Consider the following 23,937-nt stretch of genomic DNA (forward strand, 5'->3'; position numbering starts at 1 on the left):
ATATTCAGTTTTTCCAACCAAATCCACAGACTGTTCTCTACAGGGTAATGATGTTGATGATGCAAAGTTACAGCTTGTGAAACTACAAAGAAAGAAATAATGTGATGAATAAAAAAGCACCCTGTATTTCTGGGTTGCTCTAGAAAGGGTATAAAAATTTTAAATATAAACTCCTGATTTTTTTGATAAAGATATTTTTCTGTCTCATAGCAGTTCAATAATTTGTTAATATTATTCATAAAAAAAAACAAAAAAAAAAACAGGTGACTTGGCAGCTGAAGAAGAAGTGTTACAGTGGTTAGTTCATCAGAAGGCAGAAGATACTATTGAAACAGTTAATAAAGAAATGTTGGAACAGCTGATTGAGCAGACTCAGTACCTTGGTGTATTTTTCTGTAAGTATAATTTTTGTACCTTGGATTTCTTTCTTCTTTTTTTTTCCCTTTCTGTAGTACTCTAACACCATTCTTCCTGATTCATTTCACAAATATATGTGATACCAATTCTAAGTGAATGAAGTCTGTTTCTGTCTATACTCTTCTAAAACCTCACATTTTTCTAATGGAAGTTTAACTATTGGTTTGCTTGACCACCATTGATTTTATTCATCCAAACCTAATTACTCTGTAATTCCTTCTGCTTTAAATGCAATACATGTGCATTTGTCTGCTCTGGTCTTCCTCATCAAAGATTTTGTTACTCTGGAATGTTCTCTATTTGATATATTTTGACTTAATATATCTCTATCCAGTTCAGTCAAATTCATATGAACTTGACTGCTCTCTCAACTTGACAAATCACTCATAAGAATTTGACTTTATTTCTTTGAAAATCATCTTTCTCTGATCTACCTTTCATAACAATGAGCACATTTTCTTTTTGTTTTTAATGTTCATAATTCCAGCTTGTTTCTGTTTTAAATTGCCCTTTTAGGAAGGATGTAGATTTGCTTGAACGTGTACAGAGAAGGACAACAAGATTGGTGAAGGGAATGAAGGGATCCTCTTACCAAGAGAGGCTTAAATTCTGCAAATTGCAGTGGCTGGAGACTAGGCACCTGCACGGTGATCTGATTGTGGTGTATAAGGCCTTAAATGGGTTGAGCACTCTGAATTCTGATGGGATCCTTCCACTTGTTCAGATTACGAACCTAGGGGGTCATAAATTCAAATTAAGAAAAGACAGATGTAGAATAGATGTGCGGAAATTTGCCTTTAGCCAGCGGGTGGTTAATTGCTGGAACAAACTTCCATCTGTCGTGGAAGTTGATAGGTTAACTATATTTAAGGAGGAACTGGACAGGCATTTGGAGGGAATGGTGTGTGTTTTTTTTTTTTTTTTTTTTGGCTGATGCTGCATAAGCTCATACACTTGTTTTCTTGCATCACATGCTACTACTGCTACTTATCCCACTGCTAATAATGCTGGTGAGTAGGGGCTTGGCACACCCATGGTCCTGAGCTGGATATCATCATTCTCTCTCTCTCTCTCTCTCTCTCAGGGTAACTCAGAATTTTTTTTTTTTTTTTTTTGCCTGCTGCAGCAAAGGCCTGGGGTTTCCTTGCACCATATGGCTAATAATGATAATAATGCTAAGGTATGTGCTTTCACTAACCATACATGGACTGTTCATTTATCTGCAAAATACAAGAAGAGAGGTCTGGAATCTAGTCTGAGAATGCAAACTTGCAGCTCTTATTTTGTAAGTTGATTAAAATTAAAGTTTAGTCATTTGATATAATATAAAAATAAAGTTAAATCTTTTATTTCAAAAAATGCTACATGCTATCCCAATTTGATCTGTCCTGAGCATTCTTCCAGCTATGACATCTAAAGTTGCATTTGGTAGACTAAAACACTGATGGATATGATATTTAGGTTTCAGTTGAGAGTTAATTGGACCAAATTTTGGCAAAGTTTAGATATTCCGTGACTTTGCCTATGTGGAAGCTTTAAAAATGCTACATAGTATACTGGAGATGATCATCCAGGTGCAAGCCAAAGTAAGCAAGAGCTGAGGTGTGGCGTTCACAATTTTCAGTGATACAGATGGTCAAACATTGACCCTCTGTATATCACTAAGCAATACCAGGTGGTGACTGACCTCATCATCCAGTGCATTAAAACTTTTTTGCTTTGAAGACTAAACCATGTTTAGTCTCCAGAGCAAAGCTCCAGCATCTTTTCTGTCATCAATATCGATTGTCTCTTTTAAAGTTAAACTAGTAATAGTAGAGGCATGTGATGCAAGAAGCTTCTGTAGCATCAGCAAAAAAAAAAAAAAAAAAACATTTCACACGTCCATTCCCTCTAAATGCTTGTTCAGTTCCTCCTGAATTTATTCAAGCTATCAACTTCCACGACAGATGGAAGTTTATTCTAGCAATCGACTACCCCCTATCTAAAGGCAAATTTCCACACATCTATTCTATAACTGTCTTTCCTCAATTTGAATTTAATTTATATACACCTCAATCAGATCACCTCGCAGGTGCCTAGTCTCCAGACACTGCAATTTGCAGACCTTTCTTGGTAAGATCACCCTTTGTTACCCTCACCAATCTTGTTGCCCTTCTCTATACTAGCTCAAGCAACTCTATATCCATTCTAAAATTAGGCCTACAGACCTGTACGCAGCATTCAAGGTGTGGTCTGACCATTGCCTTATACAAAGAGATAATCACTTCCTTTTCCCTACTAGCAAAATTCCTGTATATCATTGGCATTACTCCATGATCTGCCCTGCAGCCTGTCTGCATGGCTCAAAAAATTTCTTTGTGACTTGATTAGAGACTATCTTATATCTGCCATCTGTGTCACCTGTTGTTGTTGTTGTTTGGTTTTTAGGAGCATTAGCAACTAAGGCCATATTGCTCCAGGATATGCGGCGGTCATTCCTTAACCTTTCCGCATCCTCCGTATTTGGTGGTGACGGGCTCGAACCCCGGTCTAATCAAGAAGCGTGTGCTACGCACTGCTGCTCCTTCCCACCTGGCTACGGAGGCGCCTTCTGTGTCACCTGATAATTTATATGCATCGCATGCATTTTTCTTCTCTGCCACTTGTCTCAGTAGTTCATCTGACATCCATTTAGGCCTAAATCTTGAACAGTATTTCTTAGTTGGTATGAAAAGCCTAGTAGCTTCCAAAACTAATTCCTTGAAATGCTTTCCATTTAGAATTTGCTGTTGATGACATCATCAGTTGGTTCCATTGCATAGAATTTAAAAACTTCTAAGACAACTGTACTCACCTTTACAAAAGCAAAAAACCCTTCCCTTTACCCCTGATGGTAGTTACATCTTTGAGTAAATCCCACAGCAGTACACTGATCACTGCCACCTAGTGGTTCCTTTATCTGCACATTCTTAATGCATGAATAATCACTGCTGATAATCAGAAAAAAAATATAACTCCCTCTGGCTTCATCTCAAACATGCTGCTGTAGAAAACAATCATCCAATAAATCTACAAATGTCTTGCTAGTATGTGAGTTACCAACTCACATGCTCCAATCAATATCTGGGAAGTTAAAATCCCCCATTATAAGAAAATCTGATTTACTGGGGCACTATAACACACTTCTATTCCCATTTTGATTTCCATTAGGCCTATAACACACTTCTATTCCCATTTTTGATTTCCCAGTGCTTATATCACGCCAAACTCTCGACATTGCACTGACGATCAATGTGAACTGCATGCACTTACTAATAGTAATAGAGGCATGTGATGCAAGAAAGCAAGCATATGAGCTTATGTAGCTTCAGCCAAAAAAAAAAAAAAAAAAAAAAAATTCACACAACCATTCTCCCTAAATGTTTGTCCAGTTCCTCCTTGAATTTATTTAAGCTATCAACTTCCACGGCAGATGGAAGTTTGCTCCAGCAATTAACCACCCGCTGGCTAATAGGAAATTTCTGCACATCTACTCTACTACTGTCTTTCCTCAATTTGAATTTATGCCCCCTTAGGTTCATAATCTGAGCAAGTGGAAGAACCCATCCCATTAGAATTCAGCATGCTCAACCCATTCAAGACCTTATACACCTTAATCAGATCACCTTGCAGGTGCCTAGTCTCCAGTAGCTGCAATTTGCAGAACTTAAGCCTGTCTTGGTAAGAGGATCTTCATTCCCCTCACCAATCTTGTTGCCCTTTTCCGTACACTCTCAAGCAAATCTACATCCTTCCTAAAATGAGGCCTCCAGACCTGTATGCAGTACTCAAGGCCTGGCCTGACCATTGCCTTATACAAAGGGATAATCACCTCCTTTTCCCTGCTAGCAAAATTCCTGTATATCTTTGACAAAACCCCATGACCTGCTCTTGCAGCCTGTCTGCATTGCTCAGAAAACTTCATATATGACTGCACAATTACTCCTAGGCATTTTTCATTTTTTACCACCCTAAGTGTAGTACCACACAGTTGGTACTACACTACACTACACTTCCTTAGATTTTGTGTTTCTTAACTAACAGCATAAACCCTCTATCCTGTCTATCCTTTCTGTACACATTGTACTCCCCAAATTCCAATTCTGCACTGCTTATATCTGTGTGCCATGATGTGTCCAATATACCACCAATATCCACCTTTGATGTCTTGGACTTCAGATTTATCAAATTTATTTACTATATCCTAGCATTGGCATACATGTAAGCATCTTACCATTACGTTGACATAATGGTGAGATACAATGTTCCTTACATTTTGAATGAAAAGATTTATAAAGGATTTTGGAGACTGTTCACTGGATATCATTGACCAAAATAGTTCGAAAAAATGTAGGAATCATCTAGATTAGCCAGTATGTAATCTCACTTCCATTATATAACCTGATATTGATTGTTTTAACTGTTGAAGATCCTGTTCAAATTGCTGCTAAAGGGTCTAAACTTCACAAAAATTCCTAATTCATTTTACAAATATGTTTGGTTCCATTTAGATCTTCAGTCAGCTATTCTCCCTGTACTTTTTATGATGGCTTTTCTGTAATCTAAGAAATACTGTTCACTGATCTAATTGGATGTCAGATAACCTAATGAGACATGTGAAAGAGAAGAAAAATACATGGGATGCATATAAATTATCAAGTGATGCAGAAGGTTCTAGTATATATAAACTAGTCCGCAATTAAGTCACACAGGCCATTAGGCAAGACAAGAAAAATGAGAAATCTTTGGCAAAGAATGCAAAGGAAAAACAGCAAATATTTTGTTACTAATGTAAACACTAGAAGGAAGGGGATGAATCACATTGGTCCATTTGATATTGATTGTTTAACTGTTAAAGATCCTGTTCAAATTGCTGACAAAACTAAATAGGTAGTTTGCATCTACATTAACACATAAGGAATTCTTTAAAGAAATGAATGCCAGAAGTTTATCAAACTCTAAGAGGAAAACGATTTTCCAGTAACTGAGAGAATATTGGAAGAGAAATTGTTGAAGTTAAATGTAAAAAAATGCACCTGTGATGGATGGGATCTATCCAATTATATTAAGGAATGCAGCAAACCCTTAGATATAATTATGAGAGCTTCTTTGGATTCTGTGGCGGTTCCTGTGGACTGAAGATGTATGAATGTATTTCAAATTCAGAAGGGAGGATCAAAGGGTGACAGAGTAATTACGTACCTGTTGGCTTAACTTCTCTTCCAGGGAAAATAATGGAGTCACTGGTTAAACAAATGATGCAGGGCTATCTGATGACCAACAGGACGTTACCAATCTGATGGACCAACTGATGACGTTACCAACAGCACATTCTAAATGGGAAGCATTCAGTGAATTAATCTTGGAAGCTAATAGGCTTTTCATACCAAATAAGAAATATTGTTCAAAGTTTAGGCCTATATGGATGTCAGATGAACTAATGAGACATTAGTTCATGTGGTAGAAAAGAAAAATGCATGGGATACATATAAATTAACAGGTTACAGTAAAGCCTATGCTAGATATAAGCTGGTCTGTAATCAAATCACAAAGGAGGTTAGGCAAGCAAAGGCAAATTACAAGAAATCTTTGGCAAAGGATGCAAAGAAAAAACAGCAAAGACTTCTTTCCATATGTAAACTCTAGAAGGAAGGGGTGAATCAAATTGGTTCACTTTATCGATGGTCCTGCTCAGGTAGCCAACAAACTGAATGAGTATTTTGCATCTACGTTCACAGATGAGGAATTTTGTAGGGAAATGGAGGCCAGAAGCTTATCAAACTCTAACAGGAAGCTAAATTTTGTAATAACTGAGAGCAAAGTGGAGGAGAAATTGAAGTTAAACATAAGCAAGGCACCTGGGGTGATTGAGATCTCTCAAAATTAGGACTAAGGGTTTGCTTACTTCCCTTCATGCCAGTTTTATATAACTGATGGATCTCCAGTTATATTTAACATTTTATATAGCGGATGATCTTTTATATAACTGATGGATCTCCAGTTCCCAAAGGGAGAATTGAAGATACATTTCACACGAGTAATTACAGACCTGTTAGTTTAACTTCTGTTCTGGGGAAAATAATGGAGTCACTGGTTAAAGAAGCACTGTAGAATCATCTAGACAAGGCTGCAGTTATAATTCAGATAAAGTATGGGTTTGTTAAGTGGAAGACTTCTCTGACCAGTGTTATTGGATAATATAATGTGGTTACAAAGGAACTGCATGCATGCAAGAAATAATTTTTATATCATATACTTTGATTTCAGAAAGCTTTTGATACTGTTGTTGGAAGACTGCAGTACAAATTGTTGCAGTATGGCATTAAGGGCAAGTTGCTGCTATGAATAAAGGATGGTTGAGTGGGAGAATATAGTGGTAATCAATGAACACAGCTCTTTATGGACTAATGTTATTAGTGTATTCTCCCAGGGTTGGGCCTGTTGTTGATTTCTGTATTTATCAGTAATATTGATGAAGGTATATCAGGCTTAATGTCCTAGTGTGCAGACGACACGAAAGTTAGCAGGGTTGTTAATGACAGTATGCTACTGCATATGATGTAAGAAAGCAAGCTTATACAGCATCAGCTAGAAAAAAAAAAAAAAAAAAAACAACCCTTCCCATTCACCCATCCATTCCCTCCAAATGTTTGTCCACTTCCTTCAATTTATTTAAGCTATCAAGTTTGTTCCAGCAATCAACCACTTGCTGGCTAAAGGCAAATTTCCGTACATCCATTCTACAACTGTCTTTCCTCAATTTGAATTTATGTCCCCTCAGGTGATTAATCTGGGCAAGAAGAAGAATCCTATCAGCATTGAGCTTGCTCAAACCATTCAAGTCCTTATACATCTCAGTCAGATTCCCTAGTCTCCAGGCACTGTAATTTGCAGAACTTCAGTCTTCTTCATAAGAGCAACCCTTTGTTTCATTCACTAATCTTGTTGTCCTCCTCTGTACCCATTCCAGCTGCTCTACATCCTTTCAAAAATATGCTTTCATAAAACATATAAAATATGACTCTACTAATGCTAATATGTAATGGTGCATTACTTAGGTGTTAGGGAGTTCTTGAATGTGTGAAATTGAAAGAATCGTTATTATTATTTTATTTATTTTATTATTTTTTTAAATGAATTCTATTTGGAGAGGGACTTTATTTTTATAAGATTTATTGGTGTTTATATTTAATTGACTGATTGTTTATTTATATTTTAAATTATTGTAGATAAAGGACATTGCCGGGCATGTAATCATGCCCTCCAAGAATTAGAAAATATTGATGATGACACTGACTTGTATGGCATCCACATGGTACAAATTAATGATCCTGGTCTTGCAAAACGTTATGGCATCAAAACATTTCCTGCTCTGGTATATTTTAGAAATGGAAATCCACTAATATATGATGGTATGTTTTTGCTTTTTATGTTTTATTTAATTTGCATGAGCATGACTACATGTATCTTTGAATATCCAAAAAAGAATGATTTTATTTAATTATTTGCCTTAATGTATACCAAAAATTTGATCATCCATTTCGAAATAGTCCCTAATTTGATCACGCATTCTAAAATATTCTGAAATATTCTTCAAACTCTCCTCTAATGCTTTGGTAGAATAGAGATTATTGTTTCCCTCCCATCTCTTAATGTTTTATTTAATATAGGGAAAAGTGTAATCACTAGGTGCCCAGTCTTAACTATCAAAATATATGGTACATACTTGATATTGATAGAAGCCAAGTACTCCAGGACAACTGTAGCAATGCTTATGGATCGTTGTCATGGGGGAATATCTGTGAGCATTGCCATCATTGAGTCACCATAGTGCCCTCCATGATGATAACTTCTGGACAGACATTCCATGATGATAACATCCATTCATTGTGATCAAGGAGCATCCACCTACCTGTATGGAGAACTGGATATTTCTGACAGATATGTTCTTGCAAGGTTTTCAGTCCAGAAACATCATGCTGGCTAATAATTTTTGTATACAATGGCAACATGCTAATTATCATTCAAATAATGTTTTATTTAATATAGGGAAAAGTGTAATCACTAGGTGCCCAGTCTTAACTATCAAAATATATGGTACATACTTGATATTGATAGAAGCCAAGTACTCCAGGACAACTGTAGCAATGCTTATGGATCGTTGTCATGGGGGAATATCTGTGAGCATTGCCATCATTGAGTCACCATAGTGCCCTCTATGATGATAACTTCTGGACAGACATTCCATGATGATAACATCCATTCATTGTGATCAAGGAGCATCCACCTACCTGTATGGAGAACTGGATATTTCTGACAGATATGTTCTTGCAAGGTTTTCAGTCCAGAAACATCATGCTGGCTAATAATTTTTGTATGCAATGGCAACATGCTAATTATCATTCAAATAATGACAAAAAAAAGTTATGACAGCAACTTTCCTGGCAGATCACTTTCTTTGGCAGAGTGGTTGGCAATTTCTGTGTGGAGTTCTGTTATTTAATTTCCAGATCATAATGAAGTCAGCTGCTGTTATAATCTTTCCTGAAAAGTTATCACATTATTTGATAATTTTCTTCATCTGCAAACATATATGCAAACAGAATAAAAATAGGTGCATGTTTTTATATTCTGTTTCAACAATATTAATATCCAGTGTGCATACTGACACAACTCATGAGTAAGTGGTGATGTACTATGATATCAATATTATGCAGAGATTTACTCGTGAACTGCAAGGTTCCTCAGGGTTATATAAAAATATCATCGTGTAATTATAGCAGCAGCAGCAAAATTGATGTTTTTGAGTGGTTACTGAAGAATCTTAAAGATTTGGGTCACCAACCTTTTTTATTGATTCATGCCTATCTTTATATTGTTTAAATTGCTATCAAGTTGCATTTTTTTTTTTTTTTGCTGCCATTTTTTTAAATGTAACAAAATTTGTATATCAGCCATATTCGCTGGAAGTATCTGTGCTGCTACTGGCACATAAATGCATATGTATTAGTACTTGTAGTGGCAAATGATGCAAGCTTCTACAATATCAGCCAAAAAAACCTGTCCACATCACCTGTCCATCCTTTACAATATATAGTTTGTATAGTTCTTGAATTTATTCAAACCATATACTTCTGCACATCTGTTCTGCAACCATTCTTCCTCAGTTTTTATTCTTGCAATCATCCTTCCCCACTTACATGTGTAGTCTGAGCAAGAATAATTCCATCCATTAGTCCCTATCAGTAACTTTCCCTTAATGGCATCCAATTTATTTTCTTGGAGCCTCTGTAGCCAGGAGCAGCAGTGCGTAGCACACGCTTCTTGATTAGACCGGGGTTCGAGCCCGTGACCACCAAATATGGAGGATGCGGAAAGGTCAGGGAATGACCACCGCATATCCCCGGAGCAATATGGCCTTAGTTGCTAATGCTCCTAAAAACCAACTAACAACAACAACCAATTTATTTTATGTGCAAACACATCAAACCTTTCCTGAACTCCATGTATATTACATCAAAATTATTTTTTGCATCCAGTATGTTATATCATATTATCCAAACAGATTAGTCAGACAAGATCACCCCTTAACAAATCCATGCTGTGGTTGAAGTATAACTGCACTCCTGTCTATATTGTCCTGCATTACTTCTTTAACCAGTGACACCATTATTTTCTCTGAACAGATATTAATTTAACAGGTCTATAATTATTCATGTCACCATTTGATTACCCTCCCACCATTTGTAAATTGGGGATACATTCAGTCTATAGGGGCCTCTCCTGAATCCACAGATGCTCTCATAACTTTGAGTACAAATTTGCTAACCTCCTTTACTGCCTCCCTGAATATAACTGGTTAGCTCCCATAACCGCCGAAGATTACTTTTTTAAGTTTAGCCTCAACAATTTTTCTTCCATTTCCATTTTCAGTTATCACAATATCATTTAGCTTCCTGATGAAGTTTGATAAACACTTGGCTTTCCCCCTTTCCTAAGGAATTCCCGTTGTTTGAATGTATATACAAAATACCTATTCAGTTTGTCAGCAACCTGAGGAAGAACATTAACAGTCAAACCATCAATATCAAATGGAACAATGTGATTGTGTTCCTTCTAGTATTTAGCATTGGCATTAATAGAGGCATATGATGCAAGAAAGTAAGCTTATACAATCAGCCAAAAAAAAAAGAAAAAATAATTTCCATTTCACCCATCCATTCGCTCAAAATTATCCAGTTTTTCCTTAAATTTATTTAAGCTATCAACTTTCAGAACGACAAATGGAAGTCTCTTCCAGCAATCAACCACCCGTTAGCTAAAGGAAAATTTCCACACATCTATAACTGCCTTTTCCAAAATTGAATTTTTTGCTCCCTCAGGTGTGTAATCTGAGAAAGAGGAAGAATTCCATCAGCATTGAGCTTGCTCAAATTATTCAAGGCCTTATACACTTTGATCAGATAACCTCGGAAGTGCCTAATCTTCAGATGCTGCAATTTGCAGAACTTAATCATTTCTTGGTAAGAGCAACACTTTGTTCCCTTCAACGATCTTGTTGCCCTTTGTTCTCATTCCAGTAGCTCTATACCCTTCCTAAAATGAGACTCCACACCTGTATGCAGTACTGAAGGTGTTGCCTGACCATTGCCTTATACAAGGGGATAATTACCTCCTTATCCCTGCTAGAAAAATTCCTGTTGTTTGTTATTTGGTTTTTAGGACCATTAGCAACTAAGGCCATATTGCTCCGGGGATATGTGGTGGTCATTCCTTGACCTTTCCACATCCTCTGTATTTGGTCATGGGCTCGAACCCCAGTCTAATCAAGAAGCGTATGCTACTCACTGCTGCTCCTGCCCACCTGGCTATGGAGGCACCAAAAATTGCTGTATATCATTGACAAGACACCATGAGCTACTCTTTCAGACCATCTGTACTTCTCAGAAAACTTCATATCTGACTGCACAATTACCCCCAGATTATTTTCATTCTGCACTACTCAGAAGTGTTGTGCCACAGAGGTTGTACATCACATTGGGGTTACTGCCACCCATATGCAGACTTTGCATTTGCCAATGGTAAAACTTCAGTCCAACTTTCCTAGATCCTGTTGCAGTAGCATGCGGTCATTACTATCATAAACAACCCTGTCAACTTTTGTATCGTCTGCAAACTTGAACATTGAGCTTACTTCGTCTATATCATTGGTAAATATAGAAAATAACAATGGGCCCAACACCAAACTCTGGGGGACTCCACTAATAACATTAGTCCACAAAGAGCATTGTTGTTTAATTACTGTTCTCTGCATTTTCCCACTCAACCATCCCTTTATCCATAGCAACTTGCCTTAATCATCCACAACAACTTGCCTTAATGCCATACTTCTCCAAACTGTGCAGTAGTCTTTCATGTTTTAACAAGTACAGGTCAATGCTGGAAAAAAGTCATAAGTTACAGTTAAATTTGAAAGTGTCTGCAATTCTGCCCAGACACGATAGGAGGGAGTATATGATGAGAGCCTTGCCAATCAATTGGCCCCTGGAAAGAGATTGTGCAAGGCTCACGGGATAGAATTTTTTCAGCATGGTCTGTGCTTGCTAACAGGGGAGACTGCTTCTACAGGGAGAGGGGGGGATACACTTAAATAGAAAGGGTGCAAGAATATTTGCTGATGCTATCAAGGCAGTGTTAGGTGGGTCAGAAAACTGCTAAATTGGGGAGATTCACAAACTAAAATATTAACGATAGCTGCAGGCAGAGGTGAGAGTGATTCTTGCACTGCTTCTATTGTAATGAGCAGCAGCCTAGAGAGCAAGTTGCTGAGGACTTCAAGAGCTGCTGGGAGTCATCATGGAACAAAATAAATACATGGGCTGTGTTGGGGGTAACTAAGAGTAAGAACAAGTGCATGTATACTTGCATGTACACTAATGCCAGATATATAGTAAATAAAATTGATAAATTTCGAGTGCTGATCAAGACATCAAAGGCAGATATTGTTGGGATATCAGAGACATGATATCACACAGATATAAGCAATGCAGAATTGGAATTTGGGGAGTACAATGTGTACAGAAAGGACAGACAGGGTAGAAAGGGAGGAGAGGTTAAGCTGTTAGTTACGAAACACATAAAATCTAAGGAAGTGCATCCAGTTGACATGGGTGGACAGCACAATGTTGAGTCTGTTTGGTGTGACATAAACACTGGGAAAGAGAAAATGAGAGTAGAAGTATGTTATAGCCCTAATGACTTTGATGAGTACAATGACAGTTGTGCAGAGAAATAGAATGGGCCAGGAAATCAGAATGTCTTGTAATGGGGGATTTTAACTTTCCAGATATTGACTGTAACTTGTAGTTTGGTCACTCGCACGCTAGCAAGACTTTTGTGGATTTATTGGAGAATTATTTTCTACAGCAACAGGTTCAAGGAGCAACCAGAGGGAAAATACCCTTGACCTAATTATCAGCAGTGATTATTCATGCATTAAGAATTTGCAGACCCACTAGGTGACAGTGATCACAGTGTACTGATGTGGGATTTACTTAAAGATGTAACTACCATTAAGGGTATAGGGAAGGATTTTTGTTTTTATAAAGTTACCACAGTGGTAGTAGTAGTGGTATGTGATGCAAGAAAGCAAATGTATGAGCTTATGCAGCATCAGACAAAAAAAAAAAAAAAAAAATCACACCATTCCCTCCAAATACCTGTCCAGTTCCTCCTTAAATTTATTCAACCTATCAACTTCCACAACGACAGATGGAAGTTTGTTCCAGCAGTTAACCACCCGCTGGCTAAAGGCAAATTTCCGCACATCTATTCTACATCTGTCTTTTCTTAATTTGAATTTATGTCCCCTTAGGTTCGCATTCTGAACAAGTGGAAGGATCCCATCAGAATTCAGCGTGCTCAACCAGCGTACTCAATCAGATCACCGCACAGGTGCCTAGTCTCCAGCCACTGCCATTTGCAGAACTTAAGCCTCTCTTGGTAAGAGGATCCCTTCATTCCCCTCGCCAATCTTGTTGCCCTTCTCTGTACATGCTCAAGTAAATCTACATCCTTCCTAAAATGAGGCCTCCAGACCTGTACGCAGTACTCAAGGCGTGGCCTGACCATTGCCTTATACAGAGTGATAATCACCTCCTTTTTCCCTGCTAGCAAAATTCCTATATATCATTGACAAAACCCCTGGCAGCCTGTCTGATCTGCCCTGGCAGCCTGTCTGCATTGCTCAGAAAACTTCATATCTGACTGCACAATTATTCCCAGGTCTTTTTCATTTTCTACCACCTTAAGTGTATTACCACACAGTTGGTATGTTTCTCTGGGGTTACTTCTACCCATATGTAGTACTTTGCATTTGTCAAGGTTAAACTTCAGTTGCCATTTCTTAGCCCATATGCCCAAATTATCTAGATCCTGTTGCAGTAGCACATTGCCATTACTGTCATTAACAACCCACCCTGCCACCCTTTGTATCGTCTGCAAACTTCGACATTAAGCCTGATATACCTTCATCAATATCATTGATAAATATACAAAACAACAGTGGACCTAACACCGAACCCTGTGGGACTCCACTAATAACATTAGTCCAAGAAGAGCAGCACCCATTGATTACCACCCTCTGTCTTCTAGCACTTAACCATCCTTTTATCCATTGTAGCAACTTACCCTTAATACCATTCTGCTCCAATTTGTACAATAGTCTTCCATGCGCAACAATGTCAAAAGCTTTCCTGAAATCCAAATATATGATATCAAAATTATTTTTTGCATCCAGTTCCTTTGTAACCACATCATAATATCCTATCAAATTTGTCAGACAAGACTTTCCCTTAACAAACCCATGCTGTGTCTGAATTATTGCTGCAGTCTTGTCTAGATGATCCTGCAATGCATCTTTAACCAGCGACTCCATTATTTTACCTGGAACAGAAGTTAAACTAACTGGTCTGTAATTACTTTAAAAACTGGTCTCAGACAGTTTTTAAATTATATACAGTTGGATCAACTGATGATGCTACCAACGGTGAATTCTAAATGGGAAGCCTTCAGGGCTTCCCATTTAGGGAAGAGAAGAAAAATGCATGTGATGCATATTAATTTTAAGGCAATACAGAAGCTTATGGTAGATACAAGCTAGCTAGTCTGTAATCATGTCAAAAAGGACATTAGGCTGGCAAAGGCAGATTATGAGAAATCTTTGGGAAAGGACACAAAGAAAAACAGCAAAGAGTTCTTTACTTATGTGAACTCTAGAAGGAAGGGGTTGAATGAGATTGGTCCACTTAACATAGATGGTTTGACCACTGATGATCCTGCTCAAGTAGCTGATAAACTGAATGAGTATTTTGCATCTACACTCACACATGAGGAGTTATTCAAGCAATGGAAGGCCAGAAGTTTATCAAACTCTAACAGGGAATTAAGTGATTTTGTAATAACTGAGAGCAAAATGGAGGATAAATTGTTGAAGTTAAAATATAAAACAGGCAGATCGAATCTATCCAGTTATATTAAAGGAGGTTACAAAGGAAGTAAACAAACCCTTAGCCATAATTATGAGAGCATCCTTGGACTCGGTTGAACTCCCCACGCACTGGAGATGTGCAAATGTATCTCCAATTCACAAAGGGTGACAGGAATAATTACAGACCTGTTGGTTTGACTTTTGATACTGTTGTACATGGAAGACTACTGTACAGATTGGAGTGATATGGCATTAAGGGAAAGTTACTTCAATGGAGAAAGGAATGGTTGAGTGGGAGATGGCAGAGAGTGGTAATAAATGGACACTGTTCTACATGGACTAATGTTATTAGCAGAGTCCCCCAGTGTTCGGTGCTGGGCCCATTGTTGTTTTGTGTATTTATCAATGATATCAATGAAGGTATATCAGGCTTAATGTCCAAGTTTGCAGATGATACAAAAGTTGGCAGGATTGTTAATGACAAAGACAGTATGCTACTGCAACAGGATCTAGAAAAGTTAGGCAGATGGGCTGAAAAGTGGCACCTGAAGTTTAACATTGACAAATGCAAAATACTGCATATGGGTAGCAGTAACCCAAGAGAAACTGACCAACTGTGTGGTACTACACTCAGGGAGGTGGAGATTGAAAAAGTCTTGGGGGTAATTGTGTGCTCAGATATGAAGTTTTCTTAGCAGTGCAGACGGCGGCCAGAGCAGGTCATATAGTTTTGTCAATGATATATAGGAATTTTGCTAGCAGAGACAAGGAGGTGATTATCCCTTTGTATAAGGCATTGGTGAAGCCTCATCTTGAGTACTGTATACAGGTCTGGAGGCCTCATTTTAGAACGAGTACAGAGAAGGGTGATATGATTGGTGAGAGTAAAACAAGGTGCGCTTTGAAATAAAGGCTTAAGTTCTGCAAGTTCCAGCATCAGGAGACTAGCCACCTGCATGGTGATCTGATTGAGGTGTATAATGCCTTGAATGGTTTGAGCAGGCTCAATGCTGATGGGACACTTCTGCTTGCTCAGATTAAGAACCTGAGGGGCATAGATTTAAATTTAGGAAAGACAGTTGTAGAATAGATGTGCAGACGTTTGCCTTTGGCCAGCGGGTAGTTGATTGCTGGAACAGACTTCCATCTGTTGGTGTGGAAGTTGATAGCTTAAATAAATTTAAGGCTGAACTAGACCAACATTTGGAGTGACCGGATGGGCGAAATTGGAAGGATTTTTTTTTTTTTTTCGCTTATTCTGTATAAGCTTGGTTTCTTGCATCTATGCCTCAACTAATGCTAATTTATTCCTCTTGTTACTTCTCTAACATGCTGCTACAGAAAAGAGTTATCCAGTAAATACATATAGGTCTTGCTGTGTGTGTGTAGCAAAGCAAAAGGCTCAAGCTAATGGAAGTGCCGTGGCTCAAGCTAATGGAAGTGCTGGGGGCCCACTCCAGAGGAGTGGGCCCCCCAGAGGAATCTGGCCCATCTTTTGCCAACATCAGGTGGGTCAGAGTCTCGAATTGAGACAGTGCGAGCTCCATTGAGACTGGCCCACCTTCCCGTGGTGTGGACGAGTACCCAGAATCATTTGTCCAGGTGACTGATGATTCTGGGTAGCCAAGCGGTCAGACACAACAACAGAACACACACATAATACACACAAACATACACTACTTATTTCTGGCCCTTCTACAGTGGTACTGTTCTTCACAGAGATACGAGGCGGAGATGAACTGACGTTCTAGGTGCCGCCCATTACAAAAACACATGTCCACATGTGGTTCAGGGGAGAATTGAGGGGGTCAGTTGCCCTCTGAATCACAGCCTTTTAAAATGCACTGCTTGCTTGATATTTGTAGAGCAATCGGGTACGGGACATGATATTGCCATGGGGGATGTCTTTAAGGAGTGTAAGGAAATCTGGCGACAACTCAGCATTCTTATGAGCCTATATGAGAGCTTGAAGGATAGGATGGATGCCCTCGAGGGATCTAAATTGAGGGCCCATCAAGCTCTCAGCTGCCCACATCATTGCCAGAGCCTGCACTTGATCATCACGCAACCCCCAAGGCAGAATGTGCTGGTTCCACAGGAACTAGTAGTTGGTGACTCTAATCTCAGAGAAACGGGGTACATGGTATGTAAAAAGGATAGGTGTAACAGGGGCAAAGGTTGATGACGTTGTAGAGCAGATATCATCTTTTAAGGGCACAAAAGGTGATATTGTTGTACACGTTGGCACTAATGATATTAAGAGTAGGAGACAGGTGGAATTACTTAACAAGTACAGGTCACTGTTGAAAAAAAGCCGTGAATTAGGGTTGAATTTGAAAGTGTCTGCAATTCTGCCCAGACACGATAGGAGGCAGTATATGATGAGAGCCTTGTCGATCAATCCGGCCCTGGAAAGATTGTGCAAGGCTCAAGGGACAGACTTTTTTTCAGCCTGGTCTGTACTTGTTAACAGGAGAGACCTGTTAAAAAAAGTTTAGACCTAAATGGATGTCAGATGAACTAATGAGACATATGGCAGAGAAGAAAAATTCATGGGATATGTATAAATTAATGGGTGATATGGATAGTAGATATCAGCTGGTCTATAACCAAGTCACAGAGGTGATTAAGCAGGCAAAGGCAGATTATTAGAAATCCTTGGCAAAGGATGCAAAGAAAAACAGCAAAGAGTTCTTTACCTATGTAAACTCTAGAAGGAAAGGGATGAACCAGATTGGTCCACTGGATATTGATGGTTCAACTGTTGAGGATCCTGCTCAGGTGGCTAACAAACTAAACGAGTATCTTGCATCTACATTTACACATGAGGAGCTATTCAGGAAGGGGAATGGCAGAGGTGAAGTAAACACTGGCAGTGAGCTAGATGATTTTGTAATAACTGACAGGAAAGTGGAGGAGAAATGGTTGAGGATAAACATAAAAAAGGCACCCGGGGTGGATGGGATCTATCCAGTTATATTAAAGGAGGCAGCAAAGGAAGTAAGCAAACCCTTAGCCATAATTATGAGAGCTTCTTTGGACTCGGGGGAGGTACCCATGGACTGGAGATATGCAAATGTGACCCCAATTCACAAAGGAGGATCAAAGGCTGACACAAATAATTATAGACCTGTGAGTTTAACTTCTGTTTCAGGAAATTTAATGGAGGCACTGGTTAAAGAAGCACTGCAGGATCATATAGACAAGACTGCAGTTATAGCTCAGACGCAGCATGGTTTTGTCAAGGAAAAGTCTTGCCTGACCAATTTGATTGGATATTATGATGCAGTCACAAAAGAACTGGATATAGGGAATAACTTTGATATTATATATTTGGATCTTAGAAAGGTTTTTGATACTGTTGCACATGGAAGACTGCTGCACAGATTGGAACAGTGTGGCATTGGAGGCAAATTGCTGCTATGGATAAAGAGATGGTTGAGGGGGACAAGACAGAGAGTGGTAATCAATGGACACTGCTCATCGTGGACTAATTTTATTAGTGGAGTCTCTCAGGGTTCAGTGTTGGGTCCATTGTTGTTTTCTGTATTTATAAATGATATTGATGATGGTATATCAAGCTTAATGTCCAAGTTTGCAGACGATACAAAGGTTGGCAGGGTTGTTAAGGACACTACTGACAGTATGCTGCTGCAACAAGATCTGGAAAGGTTGAGCAGATGGGCTGAAAGTTGGCAAATGAAGTTTAACCTTGACAAATGTAAAGTACTACATATGGGGAAACAGTAACCCCACAGTAACATATCAACTCTGTGGTACTACACTGACAGTGGTAGAGAATGAAAAGGACCTAGGGGTAATTGTGCAGGCAGATATGAAGTTTTCTGAGCAGTGCAGATGGGCTGCAAGAGTAGCTCATGGTGTTTTGTCAATGATATACAGGAACTTTTCTAGCAGGGATAAGGAGGTGATTATTCCCTTGTATAAGGCAATAGGCAATTCCCTTGTATAAGGCAATAGTCAGGCCAAACCTTGAGTACTGCATACAGGTCTGGAGGCCTCATTTCAAAAGGATGTAGAGCTGCTGGAACGAGTACAGAGAAGAGCAACAAGATTAGTGAATGGAACAAAGGGTTGCTCTTATGAAGAAAGGCTTAAGTTTTGTAAATTATAGTGTCCGGAGACTAGGCACCAACGAGGTGATCTGATAGAGGTGTATGAAGTCTTGAATGGTTTGAGCATGCTCAGTGGTGATGGGATTCTTCCTCTTGCTCAGAATAATCACCTGAGAGGGCATAAATTCAAATTGAGGAAAGACAGATGTTGTTGTTATTTGGTTTTTAGGAGCATTATCAACTAAGGCCATATTGCTCCGGGGATATGCGGTGGTCATTCCCTGACCTTTCCGCATCCTCCGTATTTGGTGGTCACAAGCTCGAACCCTGGTCTAATCAAGAAGTGTGTGCTACGCACTGCTGCTCCTGCCCACCTGGCTACGGAGGCGCCTAAGACAGATGAAGGATAGATGTGCGGAAATTTGCCTTTAGCCAGTGGTTAGTTGGTTTGTGGAACAGACTTCCATCCCTTGTTGTGGAAGTTGATAGCCTAAATAAATTTAAGGCTCAGCTGGACAGGTATTTCGAATGAATGGAGGGGTGAAATGGGAGTAGGTTTTTTTAGGCTGATGCTGCATAAGCTTGTTTTCTTGCATCATATTCCTCTACTAATGCTGATGTATATAAGCTACCAACCCACAAAGTTAAAATCCCCCATTATATGACATTCTGATTTAGAGGATCACTCTATTTCTATGTACAGTTGTTTGTTATTCTCATCGCAGTCATTACGTGTATAACACACTCACTCTCATATTTGATTTCCCAGTGATTATATCAAAGCAAGCTGACCCCATGACCTGCCCTGGAAGCCTGTCTGCATTGCTCAGAAAACTTCATATCTGACTGCACAATTACTCCCAAGTCTTTTTCATTTTCTACCACCTTAAGTGTAGTACCATACAGTTGATACGTTTCTCTGAGGTTACTTCTACCCATATGCAATACTTTGCATTTTTCAATGTTAAACTTCAGTTGCCACTTCTCAGCCCATCTGCTGAAATTTTCTAGATCCTGTTATAGTAGCACACTGCTATTACGGTCATTAACAACCCTGCCAACCTTTGTATTATCTGCAAACTTCGACACTAAGTCTGATATACCTTCATCAATATCATTAATAAAGGTACAAAACAACAGTGGACTCAACACCGAAACCTGTTTAACTCCACTAATAACATTAGTACACGAAGAGCAGCACCCATTGATTACCACCCTCTGTCTCAAGAAAGCTCCAGTAATAGTCTAGTGTACAGTCCCTGGTGTGCCTCCACAGCCGACCAGGCTAGCCGGGCGGGGAAAGTGCCTGCCTGGCAGAAAGGTCGCGGGTTCGAATCCCACCTTGGGCTTGGATCAGAGTACTGCAAAAATCTTGAGAGGTGCATTATGGCCACAGAAGCCGATGCGCCAACAACTACCAAAAAAAAAAAAAAAAAAAAAAAGTGCCTCCACATGGCTAAGGATGGGGGTCACGAGGAGGTTGACTGGGTGTCTTCTGCCCTCTGCCCACAAAGTTGCCAGCACTCCACATTCAACAGAACCATGCACAAAACACATCCATACTCTTACATACCGCTACCTTATAGACAAAACTGTGGCATATAGGGAAACGCTGGAGACCACCTGAAAAAAAAAAAAAAACTCTGCCCTTCCTCTATTACCTCCATTGGATTCAATAAAAGACAGGAAACAGGTCCGGATCCAAGTGCTGAGGACAGGCACTGGACAGCAGTTGTCTAGATGATAGCTGCTCCCTGGTGGCAAAGTGGTCTGACACTCAGAACACATACTACTGAACATTCATTATTAGCATTAGTAGAGGCATTATGCAAGAATGCAAGCTAATACATCCAAAACAAAAAAATAATAAAAACTCTTCCCATTTCACTGATCCATTTGTCCAAAATATTTGTCTAGTTCTGCCCTGAATTTATTTAAGCTATCCGGAACAAACTATCCGTTCCGGATAGTTTGTTCCGGCAATAAACCAACTGCTGGCCAAAGGCAATCTTCCTCACATCTATTCTACAACTGTCTTTCCTCAGTTTGAAACTATACCCCCTCAGGTTTGTAATCTGAGCAAGAGGAAGAATCCCATCAGCATTAAGCATTCTGAATCCATTCAAGACCTTATACACCTCAATCAGATTGCCTCACAAATGCCTAGTCTCAAGATGCTGCAATTTGCAGAACTTAAGCCTTTCTTCCGATTTACAATTCTGCATCCCTTATATCCGATTGATACCATATCTCTGATATCCCAACAATATCCACTTTGGGTATCTTCACCAACACTTCAAATTCATCAGATTTATTTACTATACTCGTTAGCATTGGTGTACATGCAAGTATACATGCACCTGTTCTTACTCTTAGTTACTCTTAACACAGCCCATGTATTTACTTGTTTCATGACTCCCAGCAGTTCCTCAAATCCCCAGAAACTTGCTTTCTGGGCTGCTGCTCATTCCAATAGAAGCACTGCAAGAATCATTTCCACCTCTGCCTGTGGCTACTGTTAATCTATTATTCTGTTAATCCCCCCAAGCTAGCAATTTTCCGGCCCACTTAACATTGCCCCGATAGCATATGAGCGCACATGCACATAAAATAGGAATTCGTTTCCCATAGATGTAATGTTAAAAACAGGGGTTACATTCTCAACAATGAAATTTGACCATAGTAATGTTAAATAAAGGTCAACAAAACAATAGTTTATGCTTAAACAATGATTTATTTATCCAAAGAAATGACAAATTATAATAATAAAGAAATTGTTTATGTCATACAAACGTTAAAGAATAATGAGATCACATTTGCTTATGATCTCATATTTGGCTTCCAGTATTGTTCTTCTTGGCTGTTTCTTTTTATTAATATCACTTTCTGTACTTCGTTTTGGCATACTATACAGTATTAATAAGTGGGATAAACTTGAACTGAGACATGACAGCAAAAATGAAGAGCAACACAACCACTCTTTTCAGCTTGGGAACTGCATTATGTTATGTGAGTCAGTGAGATGCTCTCATCTGCCTGAACAATCAAACGAACAGCAGTAGTATGTGTAGCTGTACAATACTTCTGTAGTATTGTGTAGCTATGCGCATGGCTTGAAATGCCATATTTATGAATTCTTAACATTTATTTATTGCAATTAATGTTCATATTTTTGATTTTGTTGATACTTGAGAAAAAAGAACTTGTAAACCCAGGAACTTGTAAAGCGGGAACTGCCTGTACATTCATTCATTCATCACACCTCAGGCCTGTTTCACATAGTTTCTGTATTTCATCACAGTGACACGAGATGGAGATGGACATTAGTCTTGGAGCTACCATAGATAGTGTATACATACATACATGTCCTTCCTGTATACATTGTACTCCCCATAATCAATTTCTGCATCCATTATGTCTGAGTGACACCACCTCTCTGATATCCCTAAAATGTCTGCATTTTATGACGTGTACTTCCAATTCATCAAATTTATTTACCGTGCTGTTAACTTTTTTTGCTTATAGTTGTGACTTTAGCATTAGTGTACATACAAGTATACATTCACCTGTTCTTACTCTTAGTATTTGCTTATTCCATGAGTACACCCTGCAGGCCTTGAAATCCCTGACATTTGCTTTCAAGTCTCTACTTACTTGTTCCATTAGAAGTAGTCCAAGAATCACTTTCACCTCTTCCTGTGCTGTTGTCAAGCTATGTGTTTTATGATATTGAGTTATATGTATATTATATGAAAGCAATGCAGATAGGCTGTCAGGACAGCTCATGGCATTTTGTGAATGATATACAGGAACTTTGCTAATAGCGATAAGGAGGTGATTATCCCATTGTACAAGGTAATGGTTAGGCTTCATCTTGAGTACTGCATGCATCTGGAGGCCTCATTTTCAAATAGATCTGCTGGAATGGTTGCAGCAAAGGGAAAAAAATAATAAATTGCACAGTTTCAGGCTGATGTTATTCTTAATGAATCTGTAGCTAAACTAATCTGATATTCACTCATGGTTTCCAAGAAAACCCAGTACACTGTGATATTTTTCTAAACCACATTTCTGGTCACAGAATTCTAGAGATCATAACCATAAAACAATTTGCAGTTTTTGGTTTATTGGGCTTTTTGTGTGTACAATCAGTTATAAACCTGTAGTAAACTTGATCTTTTGCTTATTAGAATCAAAATTCAATTTGCATACATGATCACTATAACCAGCACTTACTATACTACCATTAATAAAAAAAAAAGAAAGATCGGCCTTTCAAATTATTCCAGATAACCGACGTTCTACTGTATGTTACATTTGTCAATGATAAACTTCATTTGCCACCTCTCAGCCCATCTGCTCAACTTATCTAGATCCTGTTGCAGTAGCATACTGTCATTAACAACCCTGCCAACCTTCATATTGTCTGCAAATTTAGACATTAAGCCTGGTATACCATCATCAATATCATTTATAAATACAGAAAACAACAATGGACCCAACACTGAACCCTGAGGGACTTGGGGGACCTCCACTAATAACATTAGTCCATAAAGAGCAGTGTCCATTGATTACTACTCAACCATCCCTTTATCCATTGCAGCAATTTGCTCCCAATGCCACACTGCTCCAATTTGCCCAGGTATGGAGCATATAAATAATGTATACAACTAGTTATCAGTAGTAATTATCTATCATTGTTTGAGCTAATCTTCTGTAGAAGATGCCCTTGGCCGTGCATGGTAACATCTCCTTTATGTATAATAGGATACTGCCACACTTAAGTCCCCAGCTGCACACATTAGTTAACTGCACTTTCCAGAATGACAGGTTCGACATGGAGGAAACTTTTTCATATTAAATAATATTGTATCAACTGATGAAATGTTAAAATATACTTTAATCGGAAATTCTAAATACATAAAGAAAATATGT

General features: G+C 38.7%; 1 protein-coding gene across 1 annotated transcript in view; it reads left to right on the plus strand.

Moving 5' to 3' along the window:
• LOC150081560 (uncharacterized) overlaps positions 1 to 23,937 on the plus strand; it is a 710,435-nt gene that overhangs the window by 620,972 nt on the left and 65,526 nt on the right. Inside the window, exons 30-31 of the mRNA XM_090380128.1 lie at positions 264 to 395; positions 7,668 to 7,850. Coding sequence (XP_090236254.1) covers positions 264 to 395; positions 7,668 to 7,850 — 315 coding nt within the window. The remainder of the gene's footprint in view (positions 1 to 263; positions 396 to 7,667; positions 7,851 to 23,937) is intronic.

This window comes from Mastigoproctus giganteus, chromosome 8 (genome assembly GCF_048544385.1).
Source record: "Mastigoproctus giganteus isolate SK-2022 chromosome 8, ASM4854438v1, whole genome shotgun sequence".
Lineage (NCBI taxonomy): Eukaryota > Metazoa > Arthropoda > Arachnida > Uropygi > Thelyphonidae > Mastigoproctus > Mastigoproctus giganteus.